Raw genomic sequence first — 22,113 nt, 5'->3', positions numbered from 1 at the left:
TACAGATGGGGGTGGAGGCCTAGCGTGTAACTAATTTCCCAGGTTAGAGTCAGGATGTGAACCAAGGCCCCGAAGTTGGTACTCTTAACTGTACTGCTCTACTGTCACTCTCTACTGCTTCTCTCAATCAACATGAGAAGATGAGGTGACAACACTTCCTCTTACCTCATCACCACCTGTTCCCTGGGTATAATGGGTATCATCTGCTTCTTCATCATCATCATCAACCAATTCAGGACGAAATTCAAACACCTCACGACCACTGATCTATTCAAATACACACATATATCAACTCAGGACAAAATTCAAACATTTCTTGGTCACTGATTTTAGACATACACATAATTAAATAAGGATAAAATCTTGCATAATACAGAAATTATAAAATGAAAGAAAGAATAGAGAATCTATTTGGGTGAGTTTGGGACATACCACTAATGCTTTCCCTGCTTTGAAGTCTGCTTTCCTTCTTTCCATATCTTGCTCAAGTTTATCAATCTTTTCTTGTCTTTTTCTTTTCTTCCATGCAAGAAAAGATTCTAGAGTGATTTTGGTAACATTTGGACCTAGGGCAGAACGCTGCAAAGATAAAAAAGTTAATTTTCTCCCCCTAAAGTCATCTATGATACTATGATCTAACAGTTTTCTCCTACTTCAATTAAGCCCTTGCCTATGACTGTTATGAAGACATTAAACTTAGAATAAACCGATTTATTTTCACTTTACATGGCAAGGAGCAAAATGCATGTCCAGAGATACAAACATTTCTAAACATTATAAAATATATTATCCTGAGCTAGATGTCTTTTCAAAATTGAAGATGAGTAAAACTCGTCACAAGAAATAGTTTTAAAATAAGTCAATTGCTGAAAACAATAAATACGAAAAGCACCATGACAATATCCAAGTTTCATTTGTGATCCTCAAGAGATGAGAAAACAAACTAAGCAAAAGGCACCATCTGCTTTCCTCAGGGCCAATAATCAAATAATAAATATACAGAAAAATAATACTTGCTGAACATCTGCCAGGTATTCAATGTTAAATACTTCATACACATATGCTAACACATCCATCTCCACAAATAAGCAAACAGAGGGTGATGGAAAATTTACCAAAGGTTATTAGCTAATATGTGGCAGAACCAGGATACAAATAGTAATCTCAAATATATCTGACTCCAAAGTCTACATTTTCTATCACAGTATATTGCCTATGTGAGACAACAAACAGTATGTCCTTTTAAGAACAAATGTATATAATCTCAACATTAGACATGTACACAACACATTTAGAGTACCCAAGACAAGGCAAAATGGATACAGTCTGAAGCATACAACCCTAAATCTAGTATTTCCAATAATCTCAACATTTTTCATGTCAAGGCCAAGAGCCTATCTGCTAACTCAGTAACCCTATCTGCTAGCTCAAGAATAAAACTCTTGTGCTGAGCCAGAGATGAGCAGCTGAAGAGTCTTTTGAGTCCAGGAATGATGATAAAACATATAGCTGAAAAACTGTAGTGGAGTTGTCTGCTTCCACACATGTTAAAAACTACTAAATAATTAGTAAAATGACAAAAAAATAAAGACACCAAGGAAAATATCTAAAACTTCAAGTTCAATCACTCTGAATACTGACTAAGCATTTTCACAAACTGATATACCAGTATATCAATCTTATGGAAACAGTTTATTTGATAAGCCAGCAGCTAGTACTTAAAAAAATATTTCATAATCCTAAAATTAATGTCATGCTTGGCTAATGATTATGGCTAGGCTTACATTTCTTTTTCGTAACAACATGCTATTGCCCCCAAGTGGTAAATATTAGAATTTCACAATAAATACTGCTTTAGTGTTTTATGGTAGGAAAAAGATACTAGTTACCTCTCTTTCAATTAGATCTTCTAATGAAATTTCATCTTCTTTTTCTTCTTTCTTTTTATCTTTTTTCAAGACGAACCCAGGAGGAAGTGCATGACGATACATGCAAATATCACCCCCTCCAGGGCATACCCAAAACCAGCCATATTTGTTGTTTTCAATAGCTTCAAGGAAATGCTTGCACACCTATAGAGACAATATTCACAAGCAGTGGCTCAGTGTGGTCCATTTCCAAGGTAAATGCTTAGGTATATGGAACAAGTACACTCAATTCACATCTTTTTTAGGCTAACCACTTACGTACAGAGCACCTTGCGTGCAGAAATGTAAATATAAATTAATCTTAAAATACTTAATACAATGGTAAATTCCCTTTAGAGAGGATCTGTATAAAATTTCTATTTTTGACATTGCTCTAAACTGAATTATACAAAAAAGATTTGCTGCCATTTAGGCTTTGTAAATGTAATCCAAAAGTCTGGTTTTCAAATATGAGAAAATAAAAATGGTTACAAAAAAATAAAAACCAATAACTTTGTTTTGATTTGATCTTTCCTAAAAACTAATCACATGCGTAAAGATACTAACACTATTTGAATTACCTGAAATTATAGGCAATTTCTTACATCTAAGAAAGGAGCAAGGCACAAAAGAAACACAAAGGATAGTGACCCTTTAAAACATGAATGGGTGCAAGATGCAACTGTACTGAAGCCTTAGGTAAACACGCTTTACAAACAAGAAGGAAAAATTAACTAATAAGTATCATTTTTTTCCTGAAAAAATACAATAGAAGTAAGTAAAAACAATACTTAGAATTTTTCTAACACGGCAAGGTTTTTCATGGTAACTATACTACAGAATAAAAATTCATTTTGCAATTCATATGCAACAATATTTTCACCCTTGTGATTTATTAATGTCTCCCTACCATTAAAACAGAATATGTTATGAATTAAGTGGGTTAATTTAATAGTTCTACCTCCATTCATTTTGCACAAAAAAATAAAGAATTCTACATGTTTGAGAAAGTAAAACCACCTCAGAAAACGGCATTTGAAGGACTTCAGTCACATGGTTTTCAAGTCACTTTTAAACAAGAAACAAATTTTGTATAACTTACACCTGTAAATTCCAAAAACAAAGCTTGATTCACCTAATCTTTATGAAAAGAGGCAATAACTTAAAGAATAATCCAGTAGAAAACAGCAGCAAATACCTTGCCACTTAATTCTCCCTAATGATAAATACCACAGCAACTCAATTCAAGAAAAGGACATACTATTTGAGTTTTTGGTTTTTTCTTTTCCGCCTCACCGTGCTTCTTGTTCACTACTTCTTCCAGTTTTTTCTCATCCCAATTATCCATAGTATCTAAATAAAAAGAGATATGGAGACTAAATACTGTAATTTTATCTACTGTCCCCAAAACACACTGCATATATCCTTACACAGGAAAGTTCTATTTTAAGGCTCACAACCAAACACATTTCCTTTAAAACACCAAAGGTAGGAATAACACTGTTGTGAGATTATCCACTAAAATCTAAGTACTTTAGGCAAATGAGAAAGTAGTACTGGAAGAATGGGTAAGAGACAAATACAAAATAATCCACTGTTTTTTAAACATCTTCATTTACTTAATCAAAGGGCATAATATGGTAAATTCAGATTTTATGAAAAACAACAACACACAACTATTCTTTAGGACAAACACAGTCCTACTAAGACTGAAATAGTCTTCAAGTTATTAAATATCTTATTGACAACAAACCAAAAGTAATATACATTTATTTTTAAGAGAATATCTTAAAAAAAAATACCTTTTTCAAGCTCTTCATCTCTTGCATCAATGTAAACACTTCGTTTTTCACATTTTCTCTCCAGAGTCAAGTCATGAGAGAACTTACATTTATCTCCTTTAGTACACTGTCCTTGCTTGAAGAATGCACATACCACGGATTTGGGATCTGCACCTATGTCAAATAGCATATGGTATTTGTACTATACTCTGCCAGATCACAAAGTAGAGCTTCTATCTGAGATATAATTACTTTTGGTTAACTTGTTATTTTCTATTACTGGTGTGAGAGGAAATGCCATATATAAATGAACAATAAGACATTTCTTCTAAGTTCTTTCTATAGCATTTTATATCTATTTTTGTTTCCTTTTTTCTTACCAAAAAGAAAGAGAGCAGGGGTGGGAAACCAAGCAAATACATAGGTTATTCTATCATCACTTGTCTAGTTAGCGTCAATGAGGCAGGAGGCAAAAGAGAAATATAAATGCAGGTATACTACCAACAGTTTGGGATTTACAGTTTTTACAACCATAGGTTTGCTTTGCCCACTACCAAAGATTGGATATTATAAATCAACTAGCAGACTGCCCCAAATCCTTAATTTTCCCTTAAGTGAGGGGCTAATGGCTGGTCTTACAGTTGTATGACACAGCTATGCACATGTGTAAAGGAACCATAAGAAAGTCACTGACAAAGATAACTTTGACAAAGGGAGTATTATTTTCATAGCATACACAACTGGCTTATAATCTGAAGAAAACATAGTAAGAGTGTTAAAATATGAATTACATTTGATAAAAATAACGTTTCTGAAATTTAAAGTTTACCTTTACTTATTTTTTGAGCAGCAACTACAGGTTTGAACAACTCATTTAGCTCTTGCAATTCTTTCTTCTTGTCATCTTTCTTCAACTTCTTTTCAGCTTCACTTTGTGCTACCTATAATATTCCCAGGTATAAAATGTAAATTTGATTTCATATAATGAATTGTTTTTACTATATAGTAATATACAATATCACTGACATAAAGACAAGTGCATATTACATGTATATAGTTCTTACTTCTTAATATCAGTGTTACAATGGCCTTCCAGTATATATTAAATGGTGTGGTTAAACTATTAAATGAAATTGCTAAATTTTGTAGCAGCTGACTTTTACCAAAAAAACCCTGTAAATGGTACCATGCCAAGTTAAAAGCATATTCAAAAGCTTATAGCAATAGTATTTATTAAGCATGTGCTACATGCCCAGCATCTTTAGCAAATGGTTCTCACCTGGGAATTTCTTCTGTGACAACAACCCAGAAACAAGTAGGTGCATTTTGAAGATTAGAGATACAAACATCCTGAAATGCACAGTCCCACACAATAAAGAATTGTACCAACCCAAATACCTATAAGTACCCTTGTGGAAAAACACTGGGCTAGGTCAATGGGGGAGATCAAACAAAACAAAACAAAACATGACATATGACATAATTCCAGGCACACAATTTACATACCTAATATGATTAGAGGATTCATCCAAACATTTATATGTCAGGTCCTATGTTAGATGACAGGGAATACAAAGATGAAAAGACAAAGATGCTTATTTAAAGAAGCTCGGAATCTAGTGGGAAGACAGACATGTCAACAACTATAATATAATACATGGTGCTCTGGGAACAAAGAATGCCAATATGCCTAAGAAAATTAGACTGAGCTAATACTTTACGGATGAATTCCTTTGATGGGCAAGAAATGCAGAGAGTGTCAGTCAGTGCAAAGATATGAAAAAGGTATGAGAGACATCAATGAGAAATTTGGACTGTATCAACAGGTGACAGGATAAGACTCAAGAGTTTAAAGTAAGCCAGTGATACAATCAGATTGTAGTTTATAAAGATCACAACTTTGCGAAGGGTGGACTAGAAGGAGCCCAAGAATGAAGGCAATAAAAATTAGGAAGCTAATGAAATTGCTGTATGCAAGAAAGCACAAGAGTTTTAATTTAAATAGGCATTAGTAGCAAGGATGGAGGAAAGGGGAAGGAGAGCTCTTAAGGAGGTAGAACTGTTAAGACTAAGTGACTGGACATGAAGTATAAGGGAGAGGGAGGAGTCTAGGATTATCATTTGCATGGTTAGTGCTGTTAAACAAGACAGGGAATATAGGAGGAACAGGTTTCAGGGCAGGAGGTGGGGATGAGCTCAGTTTTAGACATACTGAGTATGAGATGCTTACAGGGCATCTAGGTGCAGCTATTTAAAAGGCAGCTGGACATGGATCTTGATTCCCGGAGAGAACGTCTGCTTTGAGATAAAGATTTTAGAAATAGCTGCTTACAAATAAGTAAACTTTGGGTGTGTATCAGATTACGCAAGGACAGCATAAAAAAGTGGTAAGAGCAGAGAACAGCTCCCTGAAGAATACCAATATTAAACAAGCCAACAGAACCTAAAAAGCCTGTTAAAGGAACAAAGAAACATCAAAGAAACAGAAATCCAGGACAAAGATGTATTAAAGGAAGAGGAAATTTTAGGGAAAGATTGGCCAAATACTATAATAGGGTTAAAGGCATTCTAAATCCTGACTTTGACCATGTGGGTCGGATGTGTTTAAACAGAAAAATGGGAGAAATTTTCTAAAAAGAAAACATTTAAGTCACTTTATTTTTAATAAAAAGTATTCTTTGCTCATTAGGCCCATCTCAGACATTTGTGGGACCCCAAGCAAGAGTTCAGTGGATGCCTACAAATCATTTTTGTAAATATTTATAAATTAGAAATCAAACTAATGTTAAATAAAGTATGGTTTGTACCTAGTATGGTTTGTACCCCTACTTGACAAACATACCTTGTGACCTGGAAGGACAGTTTCAAATTTAAAACGCTTAGGCTCCATGGAGTTCCACACTGGAGCATGGCAGTAAAGTGAGAGTCAACCCCTGGCTCCTCCGCTTCCCACCCTGAGTTTCATCCCACCACGTTTGTGCAGGGAGAAAGAAGGTGCAGAGGAGAACATGGAATGGATCAAGGCTCTGTCCACACTCCTAGCACATATCCTGCCTCTGACTACTTCAGGCATATTGGCAGTGTAGTATACCCTAAGATGGACTTGGGGTAACTGACCTTTGCAGGCCCTGAGCTGGTGTGGGGAGAGGTACATCTGGAGGAGACACAGAGTAGGGTCATCCTCGGCATCACAGGGTTTAGGGTGAGGCATCTCTTGCTTGGCTCCAACAGCAAGACTGCTGCTCATTTCCAATGTTACGTATGGTGTTTAGATAACTCAAGCTCACAGATAAAAGGTCAGGTACCCAAGAAATTATCAAAAATATATTACTAAATGTACTATCAAGCCTAACAACCACAACACATTTTATGGCTTTCTCAGGTCTATAAAATTTGAATACCAGTCAATATACTTCCCACTAGAAGAAAAAACAGGGGGGAGGGAACATGTTTGAAATGAATTCTTATATTATGCCAGATGATTTACATTATCTTCTCTTTTAGTTAAACCACAGAAACCCTACAAGGGTAACTGCCCCCCTTATACTATACTACAAATTAAAGACCAGTGTCACTAAATAATTTAAGATCATGTAACAAATAAGATAGGCGGATGCATACTCAAGTTGATCTGATTCCAAGGCCTGAGCATGCATTTTTATGAAACCAAGCTATTAAGTCAGCAGTGTGGAAGATCAAGCTTTTGGCTTTAGAGTCAAACTGTGTAAGAGAAACAAAAGTGTTGGAGGCACTAATTTGTAGACAGCATCAGTGACAGAGGTTAACCATCTCACAAATATATATTCTGATATTTTCAGATGGAAAAAAAAAGTGTTTCCAAAATGAGGAAAAGGAGATAGGGTGGTGAAAAAAGTACTTTTTAAAATAAAGGTCCATGTCTGTAAAATCCTGAACTCAGTAAAGTGAAAGATCTATATAAAATGAAGAATTGAGAATACAGAGATGTGAAGAAAATGGAGCTAAATTTTTTTGAATAAAATGGTAAAACTGATGAATGATAAAATAATTTCAAAATTCATATGGAAAAATAAACGCCTAAGAACAACCAGGAAAAACAGAAAAGGAGTAACATCTTGGGGGGGAAGGACTTGCCTTAATAGCTAACAGAATATGTTACTAGGTCACTATAATCAAAATCAATGTGATACTGGTTTAGGGAAAGACAATAAACAGAAAAGAAAAGAGAATCCAGAAATAGATCTGAACATATATGAGACTTTAATATATGTCAATATGGGTATTTCAATTCAGTGAGATGAACGATGCTGGTATAAGTGGCTATTCATTTGAAAAGAAATAAACTTAGTATCATACAAAATAAATTTATATGATAAAATTACAGACTGTGCAAATAAAATAATTAGAAAAAAATCGAGGAAAAACACACATAATCTCATGGCAGGGGAGACCTTTTAGCCATATAAAAGAAAAACTAGACATATCTGACAATACAACTGTTGTACAACAAAATGTAACAGAAACATCACAAATTATCTATAATGTAGACAGAAGGTGTCTCTCATAAATTGACAATAAAAAGACAAATAACCAAAAAAGCAAAGGATTTGAATAGACAAGTCAGAGAAGTACAAACCAAATTAGCCAACAAGCTTATGAAAAGGTACTCAAACTCACTAGGAGTAAGGGAAAGAGTAAAAATGAGGTATCACTTTATACATAATCAGATTGGAAAACATTAAAAAGAGCTTTAGTACCTAAAACTCACATACTGCAAATGAAAATCTGAAGTATTACAATCTCTATGGAGAATGATCAGGCAAATTTATTAAAAATTAGAAATCCATTTCCCTTTATTTAGAAATGTGTCACCAGACAATTTATGCTACCGAAATAAAAGCACAAATGCATGTAAAAACACATGTATAAGGATATTTCTTGTACAATTGTTCTTAATGTCAGAAAGCTGGAAACAAAATGATTACTTATAGTGAAATGGATGGATACTGTACATCCGCATCATAGTATGCAGCCATTAGAATAAATTAGAACTATATCAAAATGGTTTGGAGGAATATCTAAAAGGTATTGCTGAGTAACAAAGGCAAGATGCAGGAAAGTTTATAGAGTAGGATTCCATTTTGTTTTTGTTTTTTTGTGGTACGCGGGCCTCTCACTGTTGTGGCCTCTCCCGTTGCGGAGCACAGGCTCCGGACGCGCAGGCTCAGCGGCCATGGCTCACAGAGGGCCCAGCCGCTCCACAGCATGTGGGATCTTCCCGGACCGGGGCACGAACCCGTGTCCCCTGCATCAGCAGGCGGACTCTCAACCACTGCGCCACCAGGGAAGCCCTAGGATTCCATTTTGAAACACAATTACAATATCAAACATTTTTATCTGCAACGATGCTGTACTACATCCATATGAAGAAAACGAAGAAATTTAAGTTATTTACCTGACGTGGATTTTGTTGACCAAATTTAACTTGATGAGTGACAGCCTTGATAAACTTCTGTTGCTTTGCTCCTTTCTTATTCTTTAGACCAAAAGTTTTGTCCTAAATGAGAAAAATTATTGAGATATCTTAGCAATTTATATTAATTTCTTATCTATTTTTTCAGTCATGTCTAAAAATCATTCTTTCATTTACGCATTGGTAAGAAAATTATTCTTTCTTTATGCTATACACAGACATGCAAAACACTACAACGACAAGTCTAGGCAACATATGAGCTCAAAACATCACCCAGGATTCTTTAGGATTCAATACATACTTATAACTATCGTCAATAAGCTTGTTAGCCTATAATGCTTTTTCTGAATTGTGTTTTTAGAGTATCAGTATTACAGGATGTGCAGAGTTGTTACACCAGGATAATTAGTTCAACAGTCAAATAAGTTTAGGAAAATGCTTATTTAACAGGGTTTTTAATTCTCAAGCACAAGATATGTGAGAGCCTTTACCAGAGGAGATACAGTAGGCAGCAATCCCAAATCTTATTTTTCCTCAGAAAACATTTTTCTCAGAGTATCCTGAGGGATTATGCACTACTGAACACATTTTAGGGAATACTGCATAAGAAGATACATTAAGTTCTGGATTGTTTTTTTGGGGTAATAGAGCTATCCTCTCAAAACAATTAAATTTATAGAAACCAAACTACTAAAGTATATACACTACTAGTTGTTGCTAAAAAGGAAATATTAAAATTGAAGTATTCCTAACTAAAAAGCAACAATCTAAATTTGGAATATTATTAAATAGTAATTTGGGCAAGTTATTAATACAATAGCAGCTATCACTTATGGTATGCTCATTATGTGCAAGGCACTAACGGTGGTCTTTGACTATTTATTCATATTTAGTAAGTATACAGCACAAAAACATTTAGAAAGCACTGCACAACTGTGTGTGTGTTTGGGGGCTACAGTGGGTTGAATAGGGTCCTCCCCCCAAATTCATGCCTACCCCGACCTCAGAATGTGAGAATTTATTTGGAAATAGGTCTTTGTAGCTGTAATAAATTAAGATGAAGTCACACTGGATTACCGTGAGCCCTAAATCCAATGACTGGTATCTCTATAAGAGGAGGAAAGGACACAAACAGAGAGAGAGAAGGCAATGTGAAGAAAGAGGCAGAGAGATTAGAGTGATACAGCTATCAGCCAAGGAATGCCAAGGACTGCCAGAAGCCACCAGAAACCAGGAAAAGGCAAGAAAAGGTTCTTCCCTAGAGTCTTCAGAGGGAGCACTGCCCTGCCTGCACCTGATTTCAGATTTCTAGCCTCCACATCTGTGAAAGAATAAATTTCTGTTTCAAGTCACCTGGTTTGTGGTAATTTGTTATGGCAGCCCTAAGAAACTAACACAAGAAGCTAGACTGAGTGAGCTTCACTCTAAGGTAAAGGGGTGAAAAGGCTGTCAGGAAACCACCAAACACTGGTATCTGAAGTCTTTTTTCCTGTCTTTTCTGTTTCTCTGGAGAAGAATCTCCTAGCTAGGAGAGCAATAACCCTGGCTAAAGGACTGGAGAAGAGAGCAGGTGGGAGAAGGTGTCTCTTAGTTTACTACACAGACTCCTTAGTGGCCCTTTTCAGGCTCATATTTTAACCATGCTCTCCACATCCTTTGTGCCTAGTTACAGAAGCAGAGAGGCCTCCTGATTTATCCCCTCCACCCCCTTTCTTGCGAGAGGAATAGGTAAGAGCTATCAGCTACTTCTATACTTTTAACACCCAGTTTTCAGTCACTCGCCTTCTGCATTACCTAGTACCTCCCACTGTCAAGCTTTTGCAGACTTCTTCAGAGCAAACCCACCTGCTTCTCAATCGCACACTCCTAGGTGGGCCCTCAGGCCCAACTGCTCTGCTCTACTAAGCCAGTTAACCAACTCATCCATCTACTATCAATCTTCATATGCGTACAACACCATCTACATATGTCTCATCAGAGAACAGCGTTTCTGGGGTTCAACTCATGCCCCACATGTAACTACAGATGAGAAGCAAACTGTGAATAAACAAGGCCAAACGGCAAGGTAGATACTGATATATGAAAACTTAGGAAAGAAAAAAGTCCTCTAAGGGGATGTGGCCAGCTAGAGAAGAAAGTACTCATGACAACAGCTTCTGGTAGAGGTATATAAGCTCCAGATTCCAGGAGAAAAAGTTTTTCAGGTTTAATTACACTGCTTTAGCACATAATTAACCAGTCTAAAGAGAATGAATGAGTTGTGTCTTGGAAGTCTCTAATTAGGTTAGAACTTGGAAATTGTTATTTTTTTCCAGAGATAAGGGATACTTATTTACCTAGTATTCACTGAACATAAACTTCTGAATATATACTTTATTGAATCCTCTTAACAATCATATGATATACTATTACCTCATTCTGTAAATGTTGATACTGAAACTCAGAAATCTTCAACAATTCTTTTGAAGTAACACTGCTAATAAGGGGCAGGCTGTACAATGTAATGATTCAAGAGTATAAGATCTGGAGTCAGACTGGCCAAATTCTAATCCCAAACAGGACTGGGCAAATTACCTCCTTTGTCAGTTTTCTTATTTGTAAAGTGGGTCTCACTCTAACCTCTTAGGGTTACTACAAAGAGGTGGAACACAGTGGTTAACATCAAGGACTCTGGAGCCAGAATCCTGACTCTGCCACTTGCCGGCTTAATAACCTTGGGCCAGTTATTTAACCTGTTTCTGTTTCCTCAACTGCAAAAAGGTACTTATCTCAGTGAGAGAATTAAAGGAGCTGTGTAAATTTATCACTTGTAGATGGCTTGTTTCTTTTCCTTCCTTTCCCCAAAACACTGAGAACTGTGTCTGGCCCAGGTATACCTGACTCCAAGCAAAGTCCTTGTTCTTTCCACCAGGAAAAACTACTTCCCAGAGAAACTAGTTAGGTTATTGGGTCGGTTGGTACACAACGTTTTCTGAATATTACACTGTGGACCTGGGATACTAACAGTACCTCTTGAAAATAGGATAGTTTGAAATTCAGAATACTTCCAAAAGGCTTCCTTTCCCTTTTTCTTGAGTTCAGGACAGACCTTACCTACAGATTAACCTGGATTTAGGGTCAGGGGATATGAGATGGGAAGACTGGAGGTTATACTCAACCCCAAATCATGGTTAAAATAAAACTAGGGAAACAGTGGTCCTCATTAAGTGATAAGGAAGGAACAGTGTGTGTTTCAGACTTGGGAAATTAAATACGAAGGAGTTTAGAGAACAGGCAGTAATTCTAAGAAAAGGACGACTCCCAGAGGTTCCAAAAGCCTTAACACTCAGTGAACTCCAGACTTCACTTAAAACTGACAGTTTCTCCCCCATCCACTCTTCAGTAATCCTGCTTCTTTTACAGGACAGCCTCTACTCCTTAAATAAGATGTCTGAATAAAGGAAGGGGGCAGGAGTGCAGGTCAATAATGAATAGTACTCCAAGATAACTGGAGTCCTCCTTTTGGGACACTAGTATAAACAAAGGCCAGCACTGTTTTATCTCATTAGTTTGTTCCCCAAATGCACTCCAGTATACTTTTGTTGTCTATCCACGCAATGTATATTCTGCAGCTGGTTAATATAGATTCAAGTAATCAACAGCTGACCTTAGCTGAAGTTTTTCACTGGCAACGAGAATCATTTCTTTCTCCATCCTTCACATACCTGGATCCTATCCCTATAGGTCTCCATTACTACCTCCTTGCTGCTACAAGGCCTTAGCTGGACATCCTTTATTTGCTTGCCCTAAACCCAGATTATCCCCCCGTTTCCATTAACAAACCTTCCATTTCCCAAAGCTGACTTCAGTTTATTAAATTTTATCCAAAGAAAGCAAATAGTGCATGCCATTTGAGACAACAGTGTGAATGTTTAACAGAACCATAACCCTTTTTTTAAATAACCCTTTTTGATATACTCATTTCGGAAAGAAAATACTTATAAATGCAAATGAATTCATGAAATTTTGGGGAGTTTAAACAGGGAAAGAAAAAAAATGAAGGCACCATAAGGAAATTATTTCAAGTGATAGAAAGTAAGCACTGCATAACAGTACAGTTCAGTCTATTTCCCCTAACTAGCTTTTTATATTAATAAATTAACAACTGCCATTAATTGAACATATACCATACGTCAGGTACTTTACATGTCATCCACTGCTCTGTAATATAGGAATTAGCTCCATTTTGCTAATGAGAAACTGAGGTTCAGATAGGTCATGTAACTTGCCTAGAACTACAGAATTTGAAATATATATATATTTATTTATTCATTCATTCATTTATTTATGGTTGTGTTGGATCTTTGTTGCCACGCACGGACTTTCTCTAGTTGTGGCAAGCAGGAGCTACTCTTTGTTGAGGTGCACAGGTTTCTCATTGCGGTGGCTTCTCTTGTTGCAGAGCACGGGCTCTAGGCACGCGGGCTTCAGTAGTTGTGGCATGCAGGCTCAGTAGTTGTGGCTCGCAGGCTCTAAAGCACAGGCTCAGTAGTTGTGGCGCACGGGCTTAGTTACTCCGTGGCATGTGGGATCTTCCCAGACCAGGGCTCAAACCCGTTTCCCCTGCATTGGCAGGCAGATTCTTAACCACTGCCACACCAGGGAAGCCTCCAAAATTTGAAATTTTAATGTGAAATATGGGACTCAAATGCAGGTCTATCTCACCCCAAGCCAGTGCTTCTTTCATTAAATTAGGCTGTCTCTCATGCCTCTTTTTACTTCCTTTACTTGGAGTTCTCAAAAGCTACGTTTGCTGTTGTTCTTCTATAGTGAGTGCCTATGGTGGTGGCAGTGGAAGCAACAGAGGTACAGAAGATGGGACAGGCAAGTAGTGCAACCACTTATTTTAAAATCTCTTCAAAAGTACTGCTTAAAAAGCGTATGTTCTACTTAACTGTCAATTTTTGGTAAACTTAGAATTTCGGGTCATAGTCCTATAAAAACCTTCCAAAATTAACCAGACACTTAAATAAGTATTAGCCTTTTACAGGTCAAAGTATAGACTTTAAAGAAATATTTTTTTCCACATATTATGGTCATAGAGATAAACAACCAGTATGAACCAGGTTCCAATTACGTTCATTATAAGTCTGTTGCAGAATATATTTTACATCGCTAAAAATAGAACTACCATATGACCCAGCAATTCCACTCCTGGGTATATATACAACCCCCCCCAAAACACTAATTTGAAAAGATGCATGCACCCCAATGTTCATAGCAGCATTGTTTACAATTGCCAAGATATGGAAGCAATCTTAAGTGTCCATCAACAGATGAATGGATAAGGAAGGTATGGTACATATACATACACACACACACAATGGAATACTACTTAGCCATTAAAAGGAATGAAATTTTGCCATGTGCAGCAACATGGGTGGACTTGGAGGGCATTATACTAAGTTAAATGAGTCAGACAGAGAAAGACAAACACTGTATGATATCACTTATATGTGCACTCTAAAAAACACAACAAAGTAGTGAATAAAACACAAAACAAACTACTAGATACCAGTGGAGGGGGGAATATACAGGTGGAGAAGTGGGAGGTACAAACTATTGGGTGTATATAGGCTCAAGGATGTATTGTACAACACACAGAATACAGTCAATATTTTGTAATAACTATAAATGGAAAGTAACCTTTAGAAGTTGTATATAAAACTTAAAAAATTAAAAAACATGTAGAATTCTTAAAAATATATTTTTTACTTCATCTTAACTTTTAAAGGCTTTGGTAATAAAAATCCTTTCTAGTATTCAAAATTATGCAAATTATACAAAAATTGATAAAGTGCTGTTCTGGATGAAATCTGATTGAGGAGCTGGGAGCTAAGCCTGCTGTAACTCTCCTCAACCCCTTGCAAGAGCCACTGAGATATGTTAGGGCTTTAGGTAAGTTTAAAAAAAAAAAAAAGTCACATATGATATTTAACAAAATGGAATATACTGTTTCCTAACCAGGATGAATATTCTCTATAAATCTAGTTTCACAAAAAATGATATAACTTAACCTACAACTTAAAATATTGTCATTCCTCTCTGGTGGTAGCAAAGATCTATGCAGCACACTACCATTTAAAACAAAAAAAAAAACACACACTCATCATATATGTTAAATGTGAGGGAAAAAGGCTTAATTTCACCATTCTGTTAGAATACTTTTGGCTAAAGAATACAGCTATTTTGCAATTTTCTTTTGTGAAGTCTTCATTAATGAAACTAAAGTCCTCTTTATCTTAAAAATAACCTTGTAACAAGATGAATGAATCCATAATATAACTACCATTTTTAGTCGATGGGATACTATAAGTAACTTTCATTTACAATTCCTTAAAACAAAAATAAATATTTATTTAAAAACAGAAACATATATAGTTAAAACTTGATAATGTGTTAAGTATACTTAAATTGTCATGTAACATTTAATTTCATGTCTATATGGGAGTTGTATTTGGCATCATGGTCTAACATGTTAATACAACCTCAGTAAAGGAAGTTAACAGGTAAAATGTCAGCCCTAAAATGCTCCTGGTTTATTTACACAGTACCGAATGCCATCAGATCTCCATCCCCAGAGATCTACCTAAGTGCCAGGAGTCCAGATTGTTCAAAAAGGTATAGCAGACACAGGTGTGAAGGTGACAATCATTCTGTTTTCAAATCTCTGGTTATGCTACTCATGACAGTTCTAAATAGCACAAACTGGCAATAAGAATACAGGTTCTGTTTCAGTGTTGGAACTTGGCCAAGGCTACTAGAATTCTAAATAAGCATGTTAGTTAAACTCAACCAACAGACTAAAACTTTTGTGAAATTTGACAAAGTTCTGATTAGATTTATACAATGAAACCCTGGGGGCTTTCAATGCTATTTTTCAAGGCTATAAATACTAAATATTAAAAATAATAATCATTTATAAATAAACATCTCATTTCAAAACACGCACAACACGCATTTTGGTCGTGTTCTAATAAAAAGTTAACTATTCCACAAAAGGCTCTGCATTAATTATTCAGATATACCTCATGCAGGAAAAACGGTCATGGCTTTTCCAATTACTTCTAACGTACACGAGGAACTGTTTAATTATGAGAAGGATTAATAACAGGAATTGAGGGAAGAAATATCTTGTTGGGGACTACACTATACGTTTATGGAATCTCAAATACGGTCCACTCTCTTAAGGAAACTCATTGATACAGTCGTTGGACTACAAACATAAAACATTTGAGAACGTCAACAACGTTCCTCTGCCATTAAAGGGCAACAGGCTTAGTGCACTAAATGAATATGTATAATATATAACAAATCCAGATACGGCACTGTACACAGCTAGTGACATGAGACCTAATCTCTCTTAAAACGTCATTGGATTTAATGTAACTCAGAATCTGTGACAAGCGCCATGTACAAGACGGTGGGCTACGACATGAAAGAAACCTCCTCTCTTTATGTAACTTCAAACAGTTTAGAGATGGATCGAGACGGCCATGAAGAACTAATTTGTTGCTCTGAAAGAAGTAACCACTATTCCTAGGTGACGGGTAAAGAAACAAGAAACACAAAGGCTCGTAATGAGTCGGCCTCCCAGAAACAGTCTGGTCCGGGGCAGTTCAGCGTATTTTTTAAAACACTAGCCTAAAAACGTCTTCAATTTCGGTGACTAGCGAAAGACACAACCTTGTGTGGGCACTGGGGTAGGGGTCGTTTCGCACGCGACCCAGTGAAGGCTACCGTGTGGGCGGAGAAGCAAAGGCTGGGTGCGGGGGCGCCAGCGGCGTCACTACAGCGATGAGAGGCAGTGAGCGTCATCAGGGGGCTGGAGAAGGGGCTGTGGGCACACAGAACCAAAGGGAGGGGCACGTGGCCCCGGAAGACGCGAACAGGAGCCGGGGAGCGGGGAACCGGGAGACTTCTTTCCTGAGGACTCGCGGCGTGAGTGGGGGAGGGGGTGGGTACTCACTTCGATAATCTTCTCCTTCTTTTTCTGCTCCGCCTTTTTGCTGCCCCCGGCCTGAGCCTGTTTCTTGGGGGGCATTGCGGAGATAGGTGGCACCGGCCAGACTTAAGCGTAGCTGGACTCCCTCAGGCACTCTGGCCCCGCGACAGAAGGAGGAGGTAGACGCGCGCAGCCGTTGCCGCCGCACCACACGGAAAGCTAGTCGCTCACTCGCCGCCGAAACGCGGCCTTTGCGACAGTTCGGTGCTGCGGAGCATTGTGGGTAGCGAGGAGCGCGGAAGCGGAGGAGCGGGGAAGCGGAGGTGCGCGTGCGCTTCCGCAGCGGCCGGCCAGGATGGGGCAGGGACGGGACGTGGGAAAAATGACCGGGCGTCACACGTGATGTCACTTACGCGCCTAGCATTTTCTTGGTTGCGGCAGGCCTCATAATGGTTGGGGCGAGCGGGTTGGAACACACTGCACTTGAGTTCTCCCTGCGCATCCTGTTCCGCTGAGGGTGTGCGACTCATGCCCATCTTCGCCTTGGGTGGAGGCTTTTTCTGCCTGCTGGATTAGTGGTCGCCTGTAGCATCCACAGCCTGGGTGATCACTGAGCAGCCGCAGCAACTCGGGGATGCTTGGAGGTTCAGGGTACCCAGTTACCTTCTTCTCGTGCCCAGGTGGGGCAGGGCCGGTCGGCCGGCGAGTGCAGCGTGCTTCAGGTTACTGTGAAGGTTTATGAAGAAGTAAACTTCGAAACTTTCTGCATAAGACAATGCCAAAGAATCCCGTGTGTGTGTGTGTGTGTGTGTGTGTGTGTGTGTGTGTGTGTGTGTGACGTATTTTACTTCATCTGGGATCCTATCCCTGGTTGATGGGTGGACTCCCCTGTCTTTTACTTATTTACTTTCTTGTTTATCTTTTATTATTTTTGTAGTTCATGTCAGAAGACGGAAGGACCCCACCTTCTTCTCTATTCAGTATTATAATCTTTCTGATTCTTTGAGAATCTTCTCCTTTAAGACTTCCCGTGAGGGTGAAATGTATTTGCCTTGTTTCTCTTTTTAGTGCTCCCAAGGATAGCTTTGGGCCCTTTGATTTTTGAAGAATTTTATCGGTAATCATTCTTATAAAACTGATGAATTATAAGTAACAAATATGGGGGCATTATAAAGAATCTAGAAACTAAATTATAGTAGTGGCCCCAGGTTCATAGGTCTTAATTCCCTTCTACGTCCGACCATTACTTTTGTTTCTGCCCCGCAGTTGTGATCCAGGCAGAAAAAAAAGATCCTGTCTTGCCTTAAGTGGAATATATACATTTTAAAATATAGTACCTCCTCTGATAGCCCTCGTCCCTCATAGTCATTTCTTCATAGATTAGAAATAAGTCTAACTCATTGAATTCACTGTTTTCTGAGATAATTACTTGTTTGTGGTATCCAGTAGCAAATGAAAGTAGGATTAGGAATTCAATACCTTTTACTCCTTTATAATTTAAACTAAACTTCCACAAAACAAAGTTTAAAGGTGTAGTCCAGGGGTTACAAATTCAAATGCCCCAGAAAGCAGGGATATAAACATGGGTGTCAAGATGAATGAAATACACTAGGGCAGCAGTCCCCAACCCTTTTGGCACCAAGGACCGGTTTCGTGGAAGACAATTTTTCCACGGACTGGGGTCGGGTGGGGGGGGGGTGGGGAGATGGTTCAGGCGGTGATGCGAGCGATGTAGAGGGATGGGGAGCGTGCTTGCCCGCCGCTCACCTCCTGCTGTGCGCCCCAGCTCCTAACAGGCAGCCGGTCCGAGGCCTGGGGGTTGGAGACCCCTGCACTAAGGAATAGTGGACCAGCGTTAAACCTGAGGTAAATGCCCACCATAAAAGAGCTCAAAAAATAAAAAAGTTTAAAAAAATGTTGGTCCTGGCTGATTGATTTGGTAGACAGGCTGTGGATTTATTGCCTTGGATGTAGTCTGTTCCCTTAACTACCTCTTTAGAAGACATCAGAATATATTACTTGGACCTGAGTCTCTAGGGAGTAGGAGATTTCGTACTGAAGAAATTATTTCTTTGCTACCCAGCAGCCAAAGGTGCTTCCTGACTATAGTTAACAATATGGTAATATAGTATTATGAATCAATTATACTTCAATTTTTAAAAAGATGCATAATAAATTTTAGAATAAATAGTAAAAAACTCAATACTGTATTGTATACTTGAAAGTTGTTGAGAGTAGATTTTAAAAGTTTGCTCACACACGCATACACACCCCCCCCCACACACAGTAACTTATGTGAGGTGATGGGTGTGTTAACTAACTTGATTGTGGTAATAGTTTCACAACATATACATGTCAAATCACCATATTGTACACCTTAAGCTTACACAATATTATGTGTTAATTATATCTCGATAAATCTGGGGCGGGGGTAAGAGAAAAGAATAGAGATCCAAGATCCAAAACAAACAAAACCAAAGGTCCTTCCTGTGTGTGTGTGTGTGTGTGTGTGAGAGAGAGAGAGAGAGAGAGAGAGAGAGGGAGAGAGAGAGAGAGAGAGAGAGAGAGAGAGAGAGAGAGAGGGATAACCCATTACGTTAAAATTCCCACTTTAGAAACTAAAGGGGCAAGTTTCTCCCTTTCCCTTATCCCACAGAACCAGATTCTAGCTACATAATTTAGGGTTGGGCAGGCAGATTCTTCCTGCCACCTCCCCCCACCCCCATGTCTACGTTTTTTTATCTCAAAGGAATGAGACAAGACTCAGGAAGAGTTCTGGAGTCTTTCAGGGCATTAGAAGAATACACTTTATTACAAATCCAGGTGGTAGGTCAGTGGCAGTATCTGCTTTACACTTTAATTACATTCTTTGCTATTATCTCTTGCTCTTTAGGTTTTCCCAGCCTGATTCTCCAGGCTTCTCAAGATTCTGGATATCCTAAGTTTACCAGATTCCTTAGATTCTGTGGGCAACATTTCCTATATATATATAATATATATATATATTTAATATATATATATTAAATTGGGCTTGATTTTAGTTGTTTGCACCTAAAGACTGTTACGGGATGATCTGTGCCTCCCCCCACCCTTCCAAATTCATATGTTGAAGCACTGATCTCTAGTGCCCCAGAATGTGACTGTGTTTACAGGTAAGGACTTTAGAGAGGTGATTAAATTAAAATGAGGCTTTTAGGTTGGGCTCTAATAGTGATACAATCTAACTGGTGTCCTTATAAGAAGAGGAAATTTCACACAGAAACATTAGGTATGCATGTGCACAAAGGAAATACCACCTGAAGACACAGCAAGAAAGTAGCCATCTGCAAGCCAAGGTGAGAGGCCTCAGAAGAAACCAAATCGGCTGACATTTTGATCTTGGACTTCTAGCCTGCAAAACCATAAGAATATAAACTTCTGTTGTGTAAGCCACCAAGTCTGTGATATTTTGTTATCATAGCATACTAATATACTAACTGATAAAGGACCAAACTATGCTGTGGGTGTTGTTACGGTGAGCAGAGGCAAGACTACTAGTTTATGTAAATAAATTCTTGTCATCAAGACAAGACTAATTTGACTGGCCATGTAAGTTGCTGATTTATGGATTGAGGCAGTACATATTAGAAAGTATTTTGATTTAAATATTGAGGGCTTCAAAATGCTTCTGACACGTTGGCAGTTTCCTTAAGACATTTTTTCCTCTCCCAAATAATAAACTATTACAAAAGATGTGCCATTGTTTCAGTAGCGCATGTAAAATCTCTTTTAACTTGTCAGTTTGAGTTTCAATTCTATGAACCTTCACTTCAGCCTACACTGATGTAAAGTTTTCTTAAATGGGTGACTTACATGTGTGACTTATCTGTTTCTATTTGAAATATTTCTTGGTGCCATTATGATAAAATTATTATGGCATTTGTCAAGAAATCAAGATGTACAATTTCCAAATATTTTTTTGCTTCATTGAAGCTAAAACCATTTCTCATGATTCCCATCAATCACAGTATTTCCCTAGTACTAGCTTTCTGATGGTTTCCCATGTCCTTTTGAATTAATACAAGGGATTCCACTCTTTCCTCCACCCAGTTATGTCTGCTTTTTATCTTCTATTATTTCAGTTTATACTGCCCATTTTAGGCCAACTTTTCCTATCTCTCACACCCCACCTATCTCTCCACACCCCACCTATTACTCTCTACTGCCTTAGAGCTTTTCATAAATACAGTAGTCCCCCCTTATCCATCGGGGGTATGTATATTCCAATACCCCCAATGTATGCCTGAAACTGCAGATGGTACCAAACTCTCTATATATTATGTTTTCTTTTCCTGTACAGTGCTAACGGGCAGGTAGCATATATAGTACTGGTACGCTGGACAAAGGGATGATTCATGTTCTGGATGGGATGTAGTGGGATAGTATAAGATTTCATCATGCCACTCAGAACAGCTACTCAGAATGGCACACAATTTAAAACTTACAAATACAGTAAGTCCCCTACATACGAACTTTCGAGTTGCAAACTTTCAAAGAAGCGAACGTGCGTTCCCGTGTCCAGTCACATAAGTTAGTTCATGTGTCTGCATCTTCTGCAAGTGGTTGTGCTTTTGTGTACTTTACTGTACAGTACTGTATAGAGTACAGTAGTACAGTGTCTTTATTTCAAGCCCAGGATGTCTGGAAGCAAGTGTAAAAGCAGCGGTGATGTAGCTGGTACTGCTAAGAAGCGCCAGGAAATGGCGGCCCAGAGAAAGGATGAAGAGAGACAGGAGGAAGAAGTAACTGAAGAACTGATGAGATTCACGACATGGGAAATGGCAAGAGGATTTTCTTTATTTGAGGAGGCACTGTTAGTGTTTGAGGCACAGGACCTGAATGTAGAATGGTACACGAAATTTGCAGCAGCCATTCAGAATGCAATCCAGTGCTACCATGTCATCAATGACGAGAAAAAAAAAGCTACTACCCAGATATCACTGGATCATG

General features: G+C 38.0%; 1 protein-coding gene across 3 annotated transcripts in view; it reads right to left on the bottom strand.

The window, feature by feature from the left end:
• The window catches only part of ZC3H15 (zinc finger CCCH-type containing 15), a 37,937-nt gene extending 20,575 nt beyond the window's left edge, over positions 1-17,362 (bottom strand). For all 3 annotated transcript variants that reach the window (XR_007478392.1, XR_007478391.1, XM_004276914.3), the window contains exons 1-8: positions 17,149-17,362; positions 9,123-9,224; positions 4,518-4,629; positions 3,710-3,862; positions 3,169-3,260; positions 1,890-2,072; positions 433-579; positions 166-267 (exon numbers count right to left, since the gene is read on the bottom strand). Coding sequence is in view for 1 of the 3 variants with exons in the window: in XM_004276914.3 (XP_004276962.1) it covers positions 166-267; positions 433-579; positions 1,890-2,072; positions 3,169-3,260; positions 3,710-3,862; positions 4,518-4,629; positions 9,123-9,224; positions 17,149-17,223 (966 nt within the window). In the remaining 2 variants the exon portion in view is untranslated. The remainder of the gene's footprint in view (positions 1-165; positions 268-432; positions 580-1,889; positions 2,073-3,168; positions 3,261-3,709; positions 3,863-4,517; positions 4,630-9,122; positions 9,225-17,148) is intronic.
• Positions 17,363-22,113: the final 4,751 nt, after the last annotated feature.

Source organism: Orcinus orca, chromosome 7 (genome assembly GCF_937001465.1).
Source record: "Orcinus orca chromosome 7, mOrcOrc1.1, whole genome shotgun sequence".
Classification (NCBI taxonomy): domain Eukaryota; kingdom Metazoa; phylum Chordata; class Mammalia; order Artiodactyla; family Delphinidae; genus Orcinus; species Orcinus orca.
Note: the sequence above shows the minus strand (reverse complement) of the source record. Positions and strands in the feature narration are given on the sequence as shown.